Here is a 20,721-nt window from a genome sequence, read left to right on the forward strand (position 1 = left end):
TCCACAAAACCTCCAAAAGAAGCCACAGAGACTGGTGAAATGGCAGAGGCTCTCTGGGGCAGCCCTGTAGCCCTGAAGCCCGAAGAGAGAATCTTCCCCAACCCTACCCACTTGTGCCTCCAGAGATCTGAAGATGCAAAAGCCGTCTTTCCCAAGGAGCAGAGAAGCAGGAGGCCTGGTTCCCGGCCAATTTAACCCCAGGAGGTAGGCAAACTCGAACCTCATCCAGGGTGCTCACTTCCTCCCTCCTTATTCCTACACCCAGGCCCACAATCACAGCAGCAGCGGCACACAATCCAGCCACGTGTTTGTTTACCTCCCTGTCACTTAACCATGCCCAGCCTGCTAAAAGAACCAAATATTCCAGAACGTCATTCAGCCTTCAAACAGAAGGAAATCCTGTATACACCACAGCAGGGATGAACTCTGAAGACATTATGCAAAATAAAACAAACCAGTCACAAAGACAAATACTGTATGATTCCATTTATATGAGAGCCCTAGACTAGACAACCCCAGAGAAACAGAAAATAGAATGGAGGCTGCTAGGGACTGGGGAAGTAGAAATGAGGAATTGTTTAACGGGTACAGAGTTTTAGTTCAAGACGAAAAAGTTTTAAAGATCTGTTACACCACAGTGTGACTATACTACTGAACTGTACTTTTTTTTTTTTTTTCCCCAGACAGTGTCTTGCTGTCGCCCAGGCTGGAGTGCACAGCACGATCTTGGCTCACTGCAACCTCCACCTCCTGAGTTCAAGCGATTCTCCTGCTTCAGCCTCCCAAGTAGCTGGGACTATGGGTGTTTGCCACCATGTCCAACTTTTTTTAATTTAATTTTTATTTTTAGTAGAGACAGGGTTTCACCCTGTTGGCCAGGGTGGTCTCAAATTCCTGGCCTTAAGTGATCCGCCGAACTTGGCCTCCAGAAAGCGCTGGGATTACAGGCCTGAGCCACTGCACCCAGCCTTGAACTGTACATTAAACAACAACAACAACAACAACAACAAAACACCCTACAGATGCCAGAGCCAACAGATCAGGGCATCTACCCTGTCTCCTCCTCACACCTCCCTGCTGCCTGGAGCCCATCTCGCAGTTCTCGTTATTTCTCATGTGTAACAACAATCCAATGTCTTCATGGTTCTCCTGTCTCTACTATGCGCTTTCTTGTCCATTTTTTTACTGTTGCCGTGAGTGTCTTGAAACAGATCCAATAATGATCTTCTTAGTCAAATCCTCAGGGGCTCCCTACAACCTTCAGAATACAACTCTTGATCTGGCCTCTGGCCTTAGCTCCTGCCACCTCATCCCCGAGCCATGTGAAACAGCACGTTCTGGGCATTCCGATTAGTTGTTTTCTCTCTCGCAAGGACAAATCCCTACGAGTCCTTCGGCCTCACACCCACCTGCCTCTACGAAGATGCCTAATGGAAGGCTCCCCTCTTCTAGCACCCTGTCCCCATTCCCCTGCGCTGCCCATCTGCTTCCCCAGCCGACCCTAAGCCCCTGGAGGCAGAGTCTGTGGCCCATTCGCAGTTACAGGCCTAGCACCTGGCATACAGTAGGAACTTGACAAAGGCATGTTGACTGAAATTGAATTTTATCCCTCACTCCCACAAACTCAGAGACGTGCACACAGAGGGTAAAGAGAAGCAAGCTGCTTCAATCACACCCTCAAGTAACCAAAGGCTTTTATCTTCGGGTTATAAACAGACCAAAAAAAGGAGAAAAGTCCACTTCCTCCTCCTGAGGGTGGGCTGGAAAAGGGGCAGCAGAAAGAAGCTCTCTCTTCTCCCATCCCCAGTTTCCTTATCTGCAATATGTGGCAGTTTGCTGGATGACTGATATGGTCCCATCTAGCTCTGAAGTCACCACAAGGTCCACCCTAGCTGGGCTTCAGCCTCTCGGACTGAACACAAAAAAGGCCTTGCGGGGCAATCAGAGACTGCCCAGGCTTGGGGCAAGCCTCGCTATCGGCCCATAAGGCTCCTTCATGTGAACGTTTGTTTCCCAAACCTTTAGAAGTTTTTAAAGTATTTTTAAAAGGCCAGCTAACTCAAGTCTTCCTAGCAAGGAGCAGGGCATAAGCAAGCACTCAGCTGGACAAGTTTCAAGGCTGTGAGCTTCTGAAATCAACTACGAAGAATGCACTGAAATGCTGGTTAAGCTAAGGCTGCGTCCCCTGGCTGATTCCACTCACGAACCCACACAACACAACCACGTCCTCCTCTTCCCACCAACGCAGGGTCTTTTCCTTCTGCAAGAGCACACGGACAACACAGCCAGGAGGCTGACCTAGCAGCGGGCTCTGTCCTCCAGCCAGACCCACACAGCTGACGTTCACTGCCTACCAGGAAGAGGAGGTACCTTAGCCACAAATGCATGCTGTGCTCCTTCCCTGAAGCTGTCTCTGAAACTTAAAACCTCCAAGAGGAGTTCACTTGACAACACGCTTCAACCCAACCACTCCTTCAGAAATCATCTCAGATGCTATGAACTGCTCCTTTGCCAATGTTCACAGTACCTAATTCCAAGACAGGGCAGCTGATGTGAAGAATGAAACCACTTACGTTCACTCAGATCCACCTCCATTTTATCCTCCATGTTAGCACTGCTGGATTCAAACAAGTCTTGCTTTGCTCCATCTTCTTCTTCAGAGTCTGTACTTTCCTCACTGTCTGTACTCCCCGAGCTAAGAAAAAAAAAAAGACCAAAGTATTTAACGTTGCTTATCAGCCACCAGCTAAATCCAGAAAATTCTAAGTCACCTAGCAACAAAAGATCCTGTGGTGCTTCAGCAGGATCACATCTGCCTGAGCACCACGTGGTCAGGATGCCCGGGAAGACTCAGCATTGTGTACGTGCTGCCCAACCTCACACTAAGCCTCCACCGCAGGAGCACGTGGGCTCTGCTTAAAGTGGAGGCCACAATCTAAGAACCACCTTCTCGCAGGGGTGGAGATGTCCATTTCCCTGTGGTGTTCATTTGTACTTTCCTAATGACCAAGGAGGTTGAGCATCTTTTTAAATGCTTATTTGCCATCCTATATCTTCTTGTCTTTTCACACTTTTGTGCTTTTTAAAAACTGGATTGTCTTTTTCTTGAGTAAAGAGATTTCTTAACTCTGCACACAAGTCTTTTACCTAACGTGTCATTTGCAAATGTTTTCTCCCAGTGTGTGGTTTATCGTTTCATTCTATTATAAGTGTCATTTGAAGAGTGAAAATGTTAAATTTTGATGACGTTCAGCTTACTAAAATTATTCTTTTATGGATGGGCGTGGTGGCTCAGGCCTGTAATCTCAGCACTTTGGGAAGCTGAGGCGGGCAGACCACCTGAGGTCAGGAGTTCGAGATTAGCCTGGCCAACATGGCGAAACCCCATCTCTACTAAAAATACAAAAATTAGCCGGGTGTGGTGGCGGGTACCTGTAATCCCAGCTACTCCAGAGGCTGAGGCAAGAGAATCACTTGAACCCGGGAGGCAGAGGTTGCAGTAAGCTGAGATTATGCCACTGCACTCCAGCCTAGACAATAAGAGTGAAACTCCGTCTCAAAAAAAAAAAAAAAAATTATTTTTATGTATTGTGCTTTTGGTGATACATCTAAGAAATCTTTGCCTAACTCAAGGTCACAATGATTTTCTAAGTTTTCTTGTAGAAGTTTTATAGTTTAATGTTTCACATTTGGGTCTAAGATCCATTCTGAGTTAATGTATTATAGTAAGAGGTATGGATCAGTTCACTTTTTTTAATATGGATGCCTGATTGTTCCACACCATTTGTTGAAAAGACTATCCTTTCTCCACTGAATCGCCTTTCGCCTCTATCAAGAGTCAGTTGTCCACATATGTATAAGCCTGTATTTATGGGCTCTCTATTCTGTTCCACTGATCTATGCCCTACCTTCTTGCCCATACCATACTGTTTTAACTATTGAATTTTAAAATAAGGTAGTGTTTCTCCTCCAATTTTGTTGTTCTCTATAAGAGTCGTTTTGGCTATTCTAGATCCTTTTCATTTCCATATGAATTTAAGAAGCAGCTTGTTAATAGCTACAAAAAAGGCTGGAAGGATTTTGTTTGTGTTGAATCTATAGATTCAACCTGGGGAGAGCTGGCAGCTTAGTATTACAATATTGTGTCTTCCTACTTATAAACATTTACCAAGTTGTCTTTATCTCAGAGCTATGCTTTAGGCTTTTCAGCATACAAGTCTTGGACATCCTTTGTCAGATCTGTCCCTACATATTTAAATTTTTTCCCTTTTTAAAAAAATAGAGATAGGGTCTCCCTATGTTCCTTGAGCTGGTCTCGAACTCGTGGGCTCAAGAGATCCTCCTGCCTTGGCCTCCAAAAGTGCTGGGATTGTAGGCAGGAGCCACCTGCCCAGTAATGTTTAATACAGTTAATAGTGTTGGTGCTACTATGAATAGTATTATTTAGTAGTTTCTTTCTCTATCTCTCTCTCTCCCTTTTTTAAGAGATGGGTGTCTATATTGCTCAGGCTAGAATGCAGTGACTATTTACAGGTGTGATCATAGCGTGCTGCAGTCTCAAACTCCTGGGTTCAAGGGATCCTCCTGCCTCAGCCTCCCGAGCAGCTGGGACTACTGACATGCACCACTATGCTTGGCTTGTTTTATCAATTTCAACTGTTCGTTGCAGTATGAAGATGGAAAATTATATTGCTCTTGTATCATGCAGCTTTGCTACAGTCATTTTAATTGTTCTAGTAGTCTTTCTGTAGATTCCAGCATCTTTTTTCTTTTTTTTTCCCCCAGACAGAGTCTTGCTCTGTCGCCCAGCCGGATCACCTGAGGTCAGGAGTTTGAGACCAGTCTGGCCAACGTGGTAAAACCCTGTCTCTACTAAAAATACAAAAATTAGCCAGGTCTGGTGGTGGGCGCCTGTAATCCCAGCTACTTGGGAGGCTGAGGCAGGAGAATCACTGGAACCCGGGAGGTGGAGGTTGCAGCGTGCCAAGATCACACCACTGCACTCCAGCCTGGGTGACAGAGGGAGACCCCGTCTCAAAAAAAAAAAAAAAAAAAAATGCTGGGGGATTTACCAAAAGTCTTTATGTTACTGATTACTAATTTCATTCCATTTTGGTCAGAAAATGACTTGAACCCTTTGAAATCTGAGACTTGCTTTATGGTCTATCTTGGTAAATATTTCACACACTTGAATGTACATTCTGTGGTTGTTGGGCAGGATTCTTTATAAACATGCAAGGAGGACAAGTTAGTTGATGGTGGTGTTCAAGTGCTCCACAGCCTTACTGATTTGTACCTACCATTTTATCAGTTACTGAGAGAGGGGTGTTAAAATATTGGCTATCATTGTGGACTGCTCTACTTCTCTTTACAGCTCTACCAGTTTTTTCCTCTGTGTATCCTGAAGCTCTGTCATTAGCTTGTGTAGACATTTAAAATTGCGATGTCCTCTTAGAATGAATGGATCCGTTTATCATTATATCTATCACTTTCTTTATCCCTTCCCTTCGAAATCTATTTTGAGATTAATACAGACCTTCTGGCTTTTCTTAGTGTTGACATATCTTTTTCTTTTTTGTGTTTTTATATAGTACTTGTTTCTCTGTATTTAAATCATTTCCCATAGGCAGCATTAATTAGGCCTCATTTTTTATCCAATCTAACCATCTTTGTTTTTTATCTTGGCTCACTATAGCCTCGACTTCCCAGTAATCCTCCTGCTTCACCTCACAGCAGGCACATGCCACCATGCCCAACTAATTTTTGTATTTTTTGTAGAGACAGGGTTTTGCCATGTTGCCTACGCTGGTCTCAAAATCCTGGGCTCAAGTAGGCCACCTGCCTCGGCCGCCCAAAGTGCTGGGATTCTAGGTGTGAGCCACTGTGCCCAGCCAATCTCTGTCTTTTAAATGAGGGTGTCTGCATCGTTTGTTTCACATGGTTATTTAGGACTAACTCTATCATCCTGCTGCTCAGTAGTTTTGTTTGTCCAGGCTGCCCTTTGTTCTTTTTCTGTTTTCTTTTGTATTTTATGATTTGATTTTATCTCCTTTGTTGGCTTATTAACAATAACTCTTTGTTATTTTAGTGACTACTTTAGGATTTACAGTATGCACCTTTAACATCACTATCTATCGTGCTCGCTTCGGCAGCACATATACTAACATCACTATCTATCTTCAAGTGACATTATACGCCTCAAACCAAAAACAACCAAAACATCCATCAATAGGAAAATGAATAAACACATTGTAGTGTATCCTCTTAATGGAATATTACCCAGCCCCCGCCCCCCCAAAAATAGAAATGGACTAAAACATTAGACAACATGGATAGCTCTCGTATTAATTATGTTGAGTGAAAGAAGCTAGACAAAAAAAGTATAATGTATTGATTTCATTTATATAAAACTCTAGAAAAAGCAAACTAATGGAACAAAAAACAGATGGTTGTGGGGGACAGGAAGGAGGAAGGTATACAAAAGATCATGAGAAGACTTTTTGGGGTGATGGTTAAGTTCATGATGTTGGTTTCATGGATGTATACACATGTTGAAATTTCCACATTGTACAACTGAAATAAATGCAGTTTATGTCAAGTATGCCTCAACAGAGTTGTTAAATAATAAAAGCTGCCTTCTGTCATCAGTGTTCCCTCTGGGTATCAGGTGCCATCTCCCCCAGGACACTGTCTTCCCCGACACACTAAATTCTCTGTGCCTTCCACACATGGTGCTCTGTGAGGCCATACTGTATTACTGTCCTCACACATATTAGTCATGCTGTGGGCAAGGAATCCATTGGTGAATCCACTGAACCTAAGAACCAAAATCTCAGTAAATGATGCCAAACAAGTCTGAGTGGGACTTTATCCAAACGAACAAACAAAAATGCCATGAAGGTATTTTTCTTTTGCTGTCTGGCTCTGGAGCTATAGCAGCTATCTTGTGATCATAGGAGATAGATCAACAAGACGAGAGCAGGAATAAATAAAAGATGCCTGGTCTAACAGCCTTATTCAACTCCCTTATCAAGTCTGGACTGCTGAGACAAACACAGCTTCACTTGCTCAAGCCACTGCTGAGTCTGCTATAACCTGTGGCAACAAGCATTCCTACAAGAGGCAACGTAACTGGCAGCGAGAGGTGATGCTGAAGGACTCCCCGGCAAGAGGACTGGATGGCTGGGAGAAGGGATGAGGCAGTTTTACTTTTCAATGAATACTCTTTGATTCCCTTTGAATTTTAGGCCATGTGAAAACATTACTTATTTTAAGTAAATGAATAAAATGAGTAACAATAAATGAAATAAAATTGAAAGTTCAGCCACTGATCAAATACTCCTCTCTCTTAAATATGAAGATTCTGATAATGAATACTCATATAACAAGATCTGTGTACAGAAGCAACATTTATTTAGGTTCCTGTGATAAGGGTGATTAAAAAAAGGACGGGACTGACCCAGATGTATCAACTGACATGACCCTATCTTCCCCAAATAGATTAACTTTTAAAAACAATTTCCCCTTCCTTTGGGAAGTTTTCCATCTTTTACAAGAAACACCACATAACTGGTGTTGTAATTACTGGTGAGGGAACATTTATTTAGTAAAAGGCACTACGTGACCATGGTTGTCTGACACATTTCCCCTTCGGAAGACGCTGGGTCACAGCATCTCATGAACTATGTCTAAACACCTGCAGTATTTTCAAGCCGATCACTGTCACACTGGAAGCACCAACTCCCACCAAGCGCATTTCTGGCCATGACAAAAAAACATTGGTTTCTGGGGTAAACATGTACGTTTGGTGATTACACAATGTACATCTCATGATAATCATTTTCTTTATAGGTTGGCTATAATTACAACTATAACCAACTATCTTTCACCTGGATCGTCTTTGGGATTCTGGTGTGAATGCAATGTGCTTTTCCTCCCATATATCTTCCTCATCAGAGCCACCATCATCAAACTGTTGTATTCTTTCCTTACAACATGCTTCAAACAAGGCAATATTTCCCTAAATAAAAATGAGAGAAAAAAACCAACAAAACAAATTTAAAATCAAGTTATCTTCTCTTAAGCATTACCAATGTAAACTGCATTTTTTCACTGCTTTACAAAATGGTGCCTGTCACATATACCAAAATAAAATATAAACACCTAACGTTAGTTTCTGTGTCCACAGCAAGAATTCCCCTAAAAAAGACTGGGTTTCCCTAAAAAGACTAGCAAAAAGAAGCATAAACCATATCCTCTTTCATCTCGTCAAACCATCATTGTAATCCCAGGAGCCTCCCCTGTCCTGGAGATGCGGTCCCAGGTCTGTCCTAGCAAGGAAAAGCAATCGTACTTGTTTGCTTTTACTAGTCCAGCTGAGCAGTGATGACCTTCAATGGCTCAAATCAGCAGTTCCTACCTTACTCCATCAGCAAATAAGCCAGTGGTCTCTCATGCTAGTCAACATAAAATCAATAAACTGTCCCCATTCAGATGACATGACTGTCTCGGTGCTTCCACAGAAATGCCTAGTAATGAGGGGCTTGCCCTGACCCAGTCCACATTTCTCTCCTGGCAATACAAAGGAGTCAAAGGCAGTGAGTTGGCGTCAAACTGCAGCCTTCTCTTTGAAGTCAACTGTCTATGCTGCAGTCACAAGTGACCCTGGTTTTATTAGCTGCATCAAGTCATAAACTAGGGCTGCAAAAATCACACACCCACAGGTGCCAGGCAGGTCGTGGGACAGAGTGAAGTATGTAACACCAATTTAGGATTAGGGCTCTAGAGCACAGGGGTCCCAGCATGTGGCATCCACACACAGACTAACCCAATTTTTAACCTCTCATGCACCACACCACTCACAACAGAGGGTTTATACTTACACTTTCATTTGTATTGAGAGTAAAGTTGATGTCTGATACTCGATCAAAAGAAACACTGTGAAAAAAAAAAATAGAAGTGTAGGAAGCATTAATTACTATCGGCTCACAGAAACCGTATTTATGAAAGTTTCCAAATTTAAAATATTTACACTATTATCAAAATCTCTCTAAATAAAAAACAAACAGAAACAGCCTTCTTATATTAAATGATGCCAGCTCCCTTGGTATTAATGAATTTATGTAGGATAGGAGGGCTGCAATGGAAGCCTTCTGAGACATAAAGCCTTTGGGACACCCTCAAATCCTTCCCATAAAAGATTTTTAACATCTATGGTAACAACCATGGCTCCATGGGCCATACTAATATAACCAAGAAAAAGGTTATTTGCAAAGAACCAAGTCAAAACATGAAGTATACAAAAGCTGTCAGACACGGAGTTTTCTCCAGGGATAGTCAAACTCATACACAAAAAATAGACACCCATGAAATCTTATGCTATAACAAGGTATCATCTAGAAAAGCAAGCAGGGAGTAAAAGAATTCATTGCTTATTAAACGTAAGTTTGAGGAGGAGGGGCTATCTTATGATTCTTAAAAGATCTGTTCTACTAAATCACTAGTCCAAGCATGCAATACAGACTGTAAAGAGATTATAGATCCTAACTAGGAAGATGAAGCAAGAGTCCAGGCACGTGAACATCAAGACACCAAACAGGGACCTGCAGCGTATGGTGTGAAGGCGGTGGATCCTGGCCTCAGTAGAATGTTCCTGGGGTATGGACAGAACATCTTGTGTTCTTGCTCTTTTTCAGTTAAAATGAACCAATTCTCAAGGCAGGTAACAGCCTTCAACTGCTGCTGTTTACAGGGGCACCTCCATTCCACTGTGCCCATACGGCATGTTTATAGCACAATTAAGAGTGTGCTGTAAAAATATTTTGGCTTCTCACATACTGCAAACTGCAATTTGTGACAAACAACAGCCTCCACTGGCTGTGGTTCAAAAAATTATTGAGGATTTACTGCTTCCAAAGACCATAGCAGATACTGGGTGTCTATGGCATAATCGTGTCTCCTGTGACAGTCATCATCCAATATTCAAATACCAGCTGCCTTCCTATTTTTTCTTAAACTGTGTCAATAAGCTATAATATCTATCTCAAAATATTTTGTTTATAAATCTTCCATCCCAATGTCAGATGCTAGACCACCTGTTTTCATTTCTGTTAACCACCTACACATTTTCTACTTGTTAATTCTGTACAGTATCAATAATTCTCATTTCTCTGCTTCTTACCCTGACTGCAGAATGAGTGGTTAGAGTGTCTGGCTCTTGAAAACACCCAAATCTACCTTATGATGAGTCACCTAGAGAAGAGAATACACACAGGGCAGAGCTGTTCCTGCCAACCTGGTCATCTACTGCAACGTGATGCCCCAGTTAAAAACACAGAGATTAATAACTTTATTATTATGGTTATTGTTATTATTGAGACAGTGTCTTCCTGTGTTGCCCAGAGTGGAGTGCAGTGGTGCAATCCTGGCTCAGTTCAACCTCTGCCTCCCAAGTTCAAGTGATTCTCCCACCTCAGCCTCCTCAGAAGCTTGGACTACAGGCACACACACCCAGTCTGGCTATTCTTTTTGTATTTTTAGTAGAGACGGGGTTTTGCCACATTGGCTGGGCTGGTCTTGAACTCCTGACCTCAAGTGATCTGCCTGCCTCGGCCTCCCAAAGTGTTGGGATTACAGGTGTGAGCCACTGCGCCTGGCCAGGATTAAGGACTTTAGATAATACTATTTAACATTAAAAGCTAAAATTAAGAACGGTGACTTGAATTCCTAAAAGTGTAATCTAATAAAAACAGGCTTCTGAGAAAGAGGAGAAACCCTACAGGTGAATGCTGCTTTCTTTGCAGGGATATTGTTTTTTTTTGTTTGTTTGTTTGTTTGGCTCTGTCGCCCAGGCTGGAACGCAATGGCACAACATCTCAGCTTACTACAACCTCTGCCTCCTGGGTTCAAGTGATTCTCCTGCCTCAGCTTACCGAGTAGCTGGGACTACAGGTGCCCGCCACCATAACTGGCTAATTTTTTATATTTTTGGTAAAGACGGGGTTTTGCCATGTTGGCCAGGCTGGTCTTGAACTCCTGACCTCAAGTGATCCGCCTGCATCAGCCTCCCAAAGTGCTGGGATTACAGGTGTGAGCCACCGCACAAGGCCACTGGAGTGTTATTTCAAGTCCTAATTATCCAGTCTCAGGGTCAATCTGCTAGAACTAGAGGAACACTGTGGAGACAGCAGGTTCCTCCCACTCACGAATGAATGCTCAAGACTAATAATCCTGCAGAATCACATATACATCTGCCAAGATCAAGGTTGTGCAAGAGCAAGAGTGAAAACAGAAAAATATACTCACTTGCCAATGTCATCTTGATCTGCAAACTTCTCATCGTTGAAGCCGAACTGGTCAATAAAATTGGACGTCATTTGTTGCATCTGATAATCAGAAAAGGCCTGGCAACCCCAGGACCAGTGACAGTGATATAATGATTCTAATGATATTCTACATACTATTTGCCCATTTGTGTTCCAGAAATCATCTTATTTACATAGCCATAGGGCTTTAAAAGTTGGTGTGTTTTTCTAAAAGAAAAATCAAATAATTTCAGACACAATTTGCCAAAAAAGGAAACGTTTGAAATTTGGTCTACAAATCATTCTAATGCACATGTCACTGTAAGAAACATTATGTGACCACTCTGTCCTCTACTGTGAATTATCTTTAGAGAGAGGTTTGGATTAAGCCTAGCTTGAAGTGATCACATTACATGGAACAGTCTGAAATTATAAGGTGTATCAGTCACCTCTGGACACAACCAACTTTATCCTAAGATCCAACAAGTGGTGACCACCCCCTCCCTCCTTGCCACCTCCTCCACCCCAGTCTACTACAGCAAACCAGAGGAAAACCAACTGATCAACACAAGCATAATCCTAGAAACAAAGTGTTCAGGGACATTTCATTTCTTTTTAAAAAAATTAAGTCTTAGAGGCTGGGAAGAATATAAAACGAAAATAATTTCTATCCTACCTACCTTAAGAAGAGGGTAAATGTTTGACTACTTATCCAAAATCACTCTGAAAAGTCTCTAACACTAGAAGACCCACAGAGGAGCCAGTTCCGTTTCCTTACGTCAAATCTAGAGAGTACCAGACTTGCTTGGGTTTTTAGTTGAAAAATGGAGGGGGGGGGCGGTGTTATAAAGGACCCCAGGAAAATGCTGATATTCTAATTTAAAACAAGCAGGCCCAAAGAAGCAAGTGAAATCAGCAAGTATGTTCTTACGTAGTAATCAGGAGTAAAGAACATATGAAGACGAACTAGTGCCACCTCCTCATTCTAACCCAAACAATAAATACGGTGACTAGAGCTGCATACAGATGAGATGCCGTTTTCTACGGGTGAGCCCGTGGAGGGCAGAGAGGCGGCTGTTGGCTCAACTGAAGGCATCACTCCCACTGGCACTTGCTGGGAAGGAGGCAGCTGTAACTGAATTAAACCACCTTCTCCTTGGTTCCACAGATGGGCAGAGCCTACAGATTCCACTTTGCAGATGTACACTGCAGAAATGCCTCTACCATTAATTCCTGACTGCTTATTCTGGTGGCAGGGAATTATGGCATGGATAATTATTGTAGATACTTTAAAAATAAACCTTATATTAGGCTTTGGAAGGTAGCTATACTGCTTAGGTCTGAAAAAAAGCTCTGTATGTCTAGTTTGACTAGACAGAGAGAACCCAAAACCTCCCTTGTTGCTCATGCAAGACAACGGCACACCCACTGGCCCTCTGCTCACTCCCACTTCCGTGCTGTCCCCTTTCCTGCCCCCAGAGGTGATATTAGATGAGCACAGGGGGGCAGGGAGCAGGGGGCAGCGAGCGACTGGCTGTGGAATGGCCATTTGGTAAGGCATGGAGTGCAAACCAAGGCTGAGCATGGGGGTCTGGCTGAAAGCAGAAGGGTAGGGACAAGTCCTGGGCTGCTGGGCTGAGTTCTGGGCCTATGAATGGACAATATGACAGCCAGCATTAATATTAATTACATCAAAAATAAATCAGGTCCTCTGAATTGCAGCTTTATCTTTTATGAGGCAAAACAGATGCTCAGTACTTCAAAGATCTGGTAAAGAACCATGAAGTGATTCTGTTGAATAAGCAGCATGAACCATGCTCTGAGTTTATCTACAGATCAGAAATTTGGTCATGCAAGGGAAAAGGTCCCTCCCAATTGTTTTATTTTTCCCCTCAAAAAAAAAAATTTTTTTTAAGAGACAGGGTCTGCTACGTTGCCCAGGCTGGACTCAAACTCCTAGACTCCTACCACCTAGCAATCCTCCTACCTCAGCCTCCAGAGTAGCCAGACTCCAGGTGCAAGCCATCGCAGCTAACTCTCTCAAAATTTTTATACCTCCAGTGATCCTAATGTGATTCTCCTGGGTGTAAAGGGGAAGCAATACTCCCCAAAATGTTGTTATATTTTAAATGATTCAAAAATAGAAAACAAATACTAAATACAAATGTATACATACATACATGTACATACAGAATACATATACAAATATGTATTTATCTATTAATCCATCTGGAGAGATACATAGCAACTGACACAGACACTAGTAACTTCCATGCAATAATGCACAGAAAAAAGAAAAATGATCAAATGTAATCCTCATTAGTTCTAAGTCTATTACAGCTTCTAGCAAAGAACTTCACATATCAAATCTCATTTTTACTAATAAAGCTACCACAGCTTACAAATATACGTAAGTGAAGACTGTTACTGTATTATATTTAAAGGTATATAAAAAGTGCTTTGAACTCTGAGAAACTTGTATCTGGAAAGCACAACATGGCTGTATAATTACTTTTAAAAAGCACACTTTCCTAGTACTGTCATCCTGGCCAAAGTCAGAAACTGTTCAAGTCACTGAGAAGTGAGCCAACCACTTTATTAAGCAAATCTCTTAACAGTAATGCTACCCAGGCAACAGAAACTACTGGTCAACTAAATGAGGCCTGACTGCCGACCAGCACGCCCGTATGTGATGTGAGGTAGAGGGAAATGAGGAGATCAGTGCTTCAGAGCCCATATGCGGCAGTCAGTCTGAATTCTCCAGACATTCCATGGGGGCCTCACCCTCCAAACTTCTATAAGGCAGAATCAGGGAGGTGGGGAGTCAAACACTAGACTTGAGGAGACCAGACGAGGCTAAAGGGAGAAACAAATGGGCAGGGCACAAACGCCTGGAGGCACTCCCCACTGGTGACATGGCTGGGTTACCTGGTTAAATGATCTGCCCTGAGCTCTCTACATTTGGAGACTTTATCAACACGATGCCCAACCTCAAACGTGAACAAGAACTTGAAGTTCAAGTCTACAAACTAATATTCCGATCTTAATGGAGACTATGACGAAACTCTAATAAACTAACCAAGACTTTTTTGCATTCTCAAAATTTTAAGAAGTGCTTTGGAGCGCATTTATTTTCAAAATGATACAGATTGGTTTAAACATGCAAAGAAAAATGTACTGGAAGCTTGTCAATCAGAGAAGAGTAATTATTCTTCCACTCTGAAAGGTTCATATGAAGTGGGTAAATTTCGCAAGACTAAGAGCTTGGCAAGGGCTGTTGTAAGTTAGTTTTGTGAATGAAATTGCTTCGTATGCACATGAGCTGTCGGTCAAACAAACAAAATAATGTAAGGAAACTCTCCCCAGAATAGGTATGACCCTGGTACCAGATATCACGAGAAATAAAGGAATCCACTTTCCAAATGCCTAAATTTAACCAAATCTAGACTAAATTGACAGCCCAAAGTTCCAAGTTTATTATTATTACTAGTAAGGTGTTCTTTTTCTTAAAGCTGTATGTCAACAGGTACAAAATTACCTTGATAATATACATTTGATATCATCAAGCTTCATTCTAGGGGTGGACCAATGTATAGCACTCAGGTTCACGGCCAACTGGGTGGACTATTTCAGTACTCTACAGGTGCTTCAGTGGAGGGAGAGCCCATTGTCAAGGTGCTTCCTGGGACAATCCCAGAGCGCTCTGGGAAAAGGGATGCTTGTAGGCACGAGGGCTCACAATGAGCCATGGTAGGCCACCGCCATGGCCCATGCAGCCTAATAGCAAGCCAAGGCAGGAAGCAATGAGAGCTGCACTCTTTGAGAAGGCACTGTTGCTCAACAGTGCCCCCTATGGACTGGCTACTTCCTGACCCTAACCTCTGGAAATCCGCTGTCAAAGGGCAGGAAGTGTCAAGAATCAACAGAGAAGCCAGCCAAATGCTGAAATGCTACACTTCAGACCTATCTGGGAAAGATGAATGCTAAACTGCCTTAGTATTAAAATCAAACAATTGCTTTAGCTCAACCAATACTGGAGTATGACAGGTGTAAGACTTGGAAGTCAAAAGACAGGGCCAGCATAGGCATGAAGCTTCATCTAAGACGAAGCTTAGAGACTAAAAAAAAGAAGCCAAGCAACAACATTCCGTGCTGGGTGGGAAGGTGTCCCCGTCAATTCTATCGCTGCACCAAAGCAACATGTAAGCCAAGGCATTCTGGTCCTGGCTAAGGACAACTTCTCCATATGAAAAGCTGATAGCCTGCAAAAGGGCTTCTGTTTTTAACTCCCACACCTAGTAGAGAAGTAAAATCATTTGTCACTTCTCCAAGAACTAACAATGGATGATAAATGAGTACATTTATTATTTATATTGAGGCTTTCCCCCACAAAGATTATAAGTAGGTGATAAAGGGAGATGAAAAATTCAGGGACAGGCAGAGAGGAGTTGCAATGAATTACTTCAACTAAAAATTTACTTTAGATGTAACTATAATAGAACTTACATCAGGGGTAATGGTGACAGTTTACTTTTACTTACATTTTAAACGTCTTATTTCTATTATTTTTACCGGCAGATCTCTACTACACAAATCTTTAAGCAACAACTCAACTACTGTAAAGGTCTGCGTAACAAGCATGTGTGAGATGCCTTAACTATTCAGTTCATTCAAATTTTCTGAAAATGTACTTGACTCATCACTGTTATCAGGTGGAACAATCCCTTGAAACATAATCAATATAAATCTATCTTTCATGTACCCAGCACTTCCTATTTTAAATGCTTTGGCCTAACTAATAAGTAACCCCAAATCACATTCTAATACATAATCTGACTCTGAAGCTGATTCATAAAAGGCAACTAAACTAAGCATTTAAAATAAAAACAAAAAGCAAAGCTTTAGGCGTGACTCACTTGCTGCAAAGAAGAATCCTGTGAGAAACCCGTTTCTTTAAAGTCAATTTCATCATCACTGGATGAATGAATATGGCAGGTTGTAACCTATATGCATAAAAATGTAAAAGACTATTTAACATAGAAACGTTTTGGACATTTGTATCAGCATTTTTATGGAAAAATCACATTTAGTTTTTCTCTCAATGTGTAACAGAAAAAACAAAGTCAGTCACAGTTAAACTGCCAAACCCGCCCAGTGTGTCAAGGGCACCCTTCCTTCCCTGGGGCCAGGCTGCTGCCCTGCCGCTCCCTTCTAGTTATTCCACTCCTCACTACTGACATCGCCAGAAAACAGACAAGAAGAGAGGTGAGTTACTCCATTTTAGTGATTTTGATAATCACCTCCAATTAAATGTTTACAAAAGACAAGACAGAAATAATGGCCCAGATGAAACATAGAAACCCTTTCTGTGTACAGGGCCTGCAGGGTCAAACTGCAATCCCCAGGGATTACCAGTGCGCCACTCAAAAGGTCAGGTTTAAATATAACCATTTCAAATTCTTGGACTTCCTGCCCACATTAAGAAAACCACTGTCCAATAGTACTAAATGTGACTTGAGTCGATAGTGTCCCACTCACAAAAGACCCCAAATCATCTACCCCTAAAAATGTGCCCCCTTTTAAGTAAGTATTAAGTAAAAACACAAACATGAACTGCTCACCAATTCATCGTTAAGTGATTTTTATTAATTACAAATGTCACACAATATGGGGGGGAAGCATTAACAATTAGAAATCAAGATAAATAAGTACAGCACTAATAATAGTGATTGCTATACGGCAAGGGACAAACATGGACAGTGTAAAATTCTAGAAAGAAGTACTGTATTTCTGCGGGTATCTTACACTGTATTCTCTGAGTTGTTTATCCTGTACTTTTCACAGAAGTGTTTTGGGCAGGGAATGTCATCTTAGGGAAGACACGGGCTGCTGCTACCTGCCAACTCATGAAGCTGTACCTAACTGGCCTGGTCTGTTTTGCAAAGTTGTTCCAACATTGGTTCAATAAACCCACAGCAGAATTCAAATAGGTCTGTACAGGGTATGGCTTGTAAAATTCTGAGCAAATCACTGCCTGAGTAAGATGAATCTCCCTTCTCTTTCCCCAACCGTCTTTGGTAACGACACCAAGCCTGGATGAAATTAAGCTGTAATAACCCAGTGTTTCCAGTTATTTCACTCTCCATTCTCTCGAAGGTATAGACAAAGCACTCCCATTCCGTTTGTGAATCTGGCCTGATGAAATCAAAGGTAGATTCTGTGATCAATGAAGGGCACCTGCTTGAGTCAAGAATGGCTTTAGTGAGTTACCGGGTAAAGATGTGGGCATGGAGATGTTCCAGGAAAGCCTTGCCAGAATGCAGAAGAGGAGTGGGAATACTGCTTGGTCATGGCAGCTGGCATCTCACAGGACTATGTTCAAGTGCAGGTCAAGTGGTTGTACTGCAGTGCACTCAGGAGCTTTGGGCCACTTGGCTGGCAAGCCAGCACACACATCATGCTAGGCCAGTGTGTTTTAGGGGTGCAACCCCATGGTAGAGCACAGAAATAGAAAGCCACGCAAAGAACTGAACAAAATAGGACAAAACAGAGTTGGTGACTCTTAGCCAGGTCTTGCTGTCTAAGTTAAAATAGGATTCAATGTATCCTCATTCATACTTTTGCTTTTTCCTACAAAATAAGATTTTAACACTCTTTAATTAAAGATGAGAAAGAAACTAACTTTTATTGAACTACTATGTGCCAGACATTGTGACCTCCCCTTCACATGTTCTACTTAAACTGGATCCTCAAAGCAATACTAGAAGATATTTAAAAATGCTTTTTCTCCAAAATGAAACTAGTTTTAGCAACTTACTAATAACAACACAATGCACACACATCTTCGCAATTGCATTAATGGAAGATGTGAGCCTGATTCTACCTATACCATCTGTGTCTGAAAAATCATTATTAACAAAATGAGCTAAAAAGATTATTTACCCATGGGGGAAACATGCTAATCGGAATCCCATCAAGTTCATTACTCAGACGTACACAAAACTGAGTTCCTGATCTACACTTCCAAACACGCTCCTTTTGAGGCATCTCCAGCTCAGTAATTGCCACCTTCACTCTTCTTCAGCTAAAAACCTTGGTCATCTTGTTTCCTCCAGCCCACCCACCATGTCCCCTCTAGCTTCAAAATGGAGCCTAAAATCCCTCTCCAGACCCATTGCCCCTCATCAAGTTTGTTATCAGCTTCCCAGTGCAAGTCAGCACTCTCCTCGCCTACACTAATGTCACAGCTGGCAGTTCCCCAGTCTCCCTCCTCCTAGCTCTTGCCCCACTGAGCAGTCTGTTCTCAACCCAACAGCCATAGCCATCTTTTAAAAACATACATCAAGGTATGGCACTGTTTAGTTCAAAACCTAACAAATTCTCATTAGATCAAAAAATAAGCTGCTCACCATAGACTAAAAAGCTGTAGAAAATTTGGCTGTTCAGCACCTCTGGCCTCCAGTCTTTTTGTTCTCTCCTTTGCTTACTGCTACATCCACACAGGACAACATGCCAGTCCCTGCACACACTGGGAACAACCCACATTCTGGTCCTCTGCATTTCGCCCTTCCCTCCCCACTCCACAAATGCACCTTCCCAGTGAGATTTTTCTTGACACCAGATTTTAAATTGTACACCTGCCCCAAAGACTCCCTAACTCCCTTCCATGTGTTGGCTCCTTAGCACTTATCATCTGAAACATGCAGAGTCATGCATTGTTTCACGACAAGGATACATTCTGACAAGGGCAATTCTGTCATCATGCAAACATCATAGAGTTCACGTGGTGAGCCTACTGCAGACCTAGGCTATTCAGTAGAGCCAACTGCTCCTAGGCTACACACCTGCACAGCACAGTACTGCACTGAATACTGAGGCAACGGGAGCACGGTGGTATGTGTCTTATCTACACCATAAAAAATGTGCAGTAAAATCGAGTACTCTAATCTTACGAGACCACTGTCATATATGTGGTCTACTGCTGATCGAAACATTATGCAGTCCATGACTGTGTATGACACATATTGAGACCTTACTCATTTGTTTATCCATCTCCATTGAAGCAGAAATTTTTGCCAATCTTGTCTAGTACTATACCTTCAGTGTCTGGCACATTGTAGGCACTCAAATATTTACTGAATTAATGAATACTAATAATCACTGAATATAAACAAATACAGCAAAAAGCAACAAGTATATAACACTCTTGCCAAGCTAGATACACTGTAAGTAAAGTACACTCTTGTTTTGGTACAAACAGTTTCTGAGATATTATCTTCTTTCATAATAAAATTTTTGTTTTGTTAACTGTTGTTACAGGAAAAAGCAAATTGGTGTTTACTTTGGCTGATTAGGTTACCAAGGGAAATCAGAAGTGTGAAATGAGTGTTAAACTCTGAGGCCCATATTAGTGATGAGTGAAAGGTAGAGACTTACTCCTTGATCCTCAAAGTATGGTCCCACTGAGGACCCCCAGCACCAACAAAACCTAGGGTTAGTTAGAAACACCCACTCTCAGCTTTCACCCCGACCTGCAGAAACTCCTGGTGATTAATACAGGCACACATTCAGATCATTCTACATCTCCTCTTCTATAAACTATCTTGTCAATGATGGGAAAGAAGCATCAACACTTTTAAATACATTCTCCCCCTTGGAGAAGTGGGCAAAAAATGAAACAAAGTCAAATTTTTCAAAGTCAGTACAAAAACATGTCCTATGTTCTCTAAATTCACTCTACCTAAATCCTTGCCAATTTTTAGTTTGGGGACTTGGTCAAAACATAGAGGTCTTTGGATATAATTAAAACACCAACTTTTGCTCATCACGAACTCCAAACATAAAAACATAGGGAGTATATGAATCTGCTGTGCACATATTTGGGTATGATGGAGCCAAATGATTAAAACACTTCAAATATCTCAGAGAGAATTTAACTAAAATGTTATAGAAGTGAAAGGAGCCTGGAGCTGGGCACAGCTTATCCAAAAGAAGTGAGCAAGTCCTCAGGCACACAGCCCACAGGACAGGTGTTTGGTGTATAAATGAATGTATCCTTGCTGTAAACAGAAAAATAACAGGTCAGGTTAACAATGTACTAACTTAAGCATGTGGTGCTGAACTTGGCTGATTCCACTTCTATGAATATACCTGAAATGACTTCCAGAGAGGTAGCCAAGCTATTCCAAAATCAACTAAGTCAAGGCACTGTATCTAATCTTATCTATTTGGGAAAGGGAGCAGGGAATAAGTAAGCTATTACTTAACTACCAATTCCAGTGATGAGTGTGTTAAGAAGGCAAGTGTAACTACCACATTTCAAACATGGGCACTCTTTTTCTATGTCACTTTTGCAAGGGTAAGGCCCACTGTATTTACCAAGTTGTGTTCATAATGATATTTACAATTGCATATTTTT

At 41.9% G+C, this 20,721-nt stretch overlaps 1 protein-coding gene across 18 annotated transcripts in view; it reads right to left on the reverse strand.

Moving 5' to 3' along the window:
• LOC105469709 (protein phosphatase 6 regulatory subunit 3) overlaps positions 1–20,721 on the reverse strand; it is a 158,638-nt gene that overhangs the window by 15,851 nt on the left and 122,066 nt on the right. For 8 of the 18 annotated variants that reach the window (XM_071074142.1, XM_011721124.2, XM_011721117.2 and 5 more), the window contains 5 exons: positions 16,220–16,306; positions 11,305–11,402; positions 8,883–8,937; positions 7,890–8,020; positions 2,574–2,695 (listed from right to left, as the gene is read on the reverse strand). In XM_071074142.1, the coding sequence (XP_070930243.1) occupies positions 2,574–2,695; positions 7,890–8,020; positions 8,883–8,937; positions 11,305–11,402; positions 16,220–16,306 (493 nt within the window). The remainder of the gene's footprint in view (positions 1–2,573; positions 2,696–7,889; positions 8,021–8,882; positions 8,938–11,304; positions 11,403–16,219; positions 16,307–20,721) is intronic. The other 10 variants (XM_024789078.2, XM_011721127.2, XM_011721126.2 and 7 more) reach the window with 5 other exon arrangements.

This window comes from Macaca nemestrina, chromosome 12, assembly GCF_043159975.1.
Source record: "Macaca nemestrina isolate mMacNem1 chromosome 12, mMacNem.hap1, whole genome shotgun sequence".
Taxonomy (NCBI): Eukaryota; Metazoa; Chordata; class Mammalia; order Primates; family Cercopithecidae; genus Macaca; species Macaca nemestrina.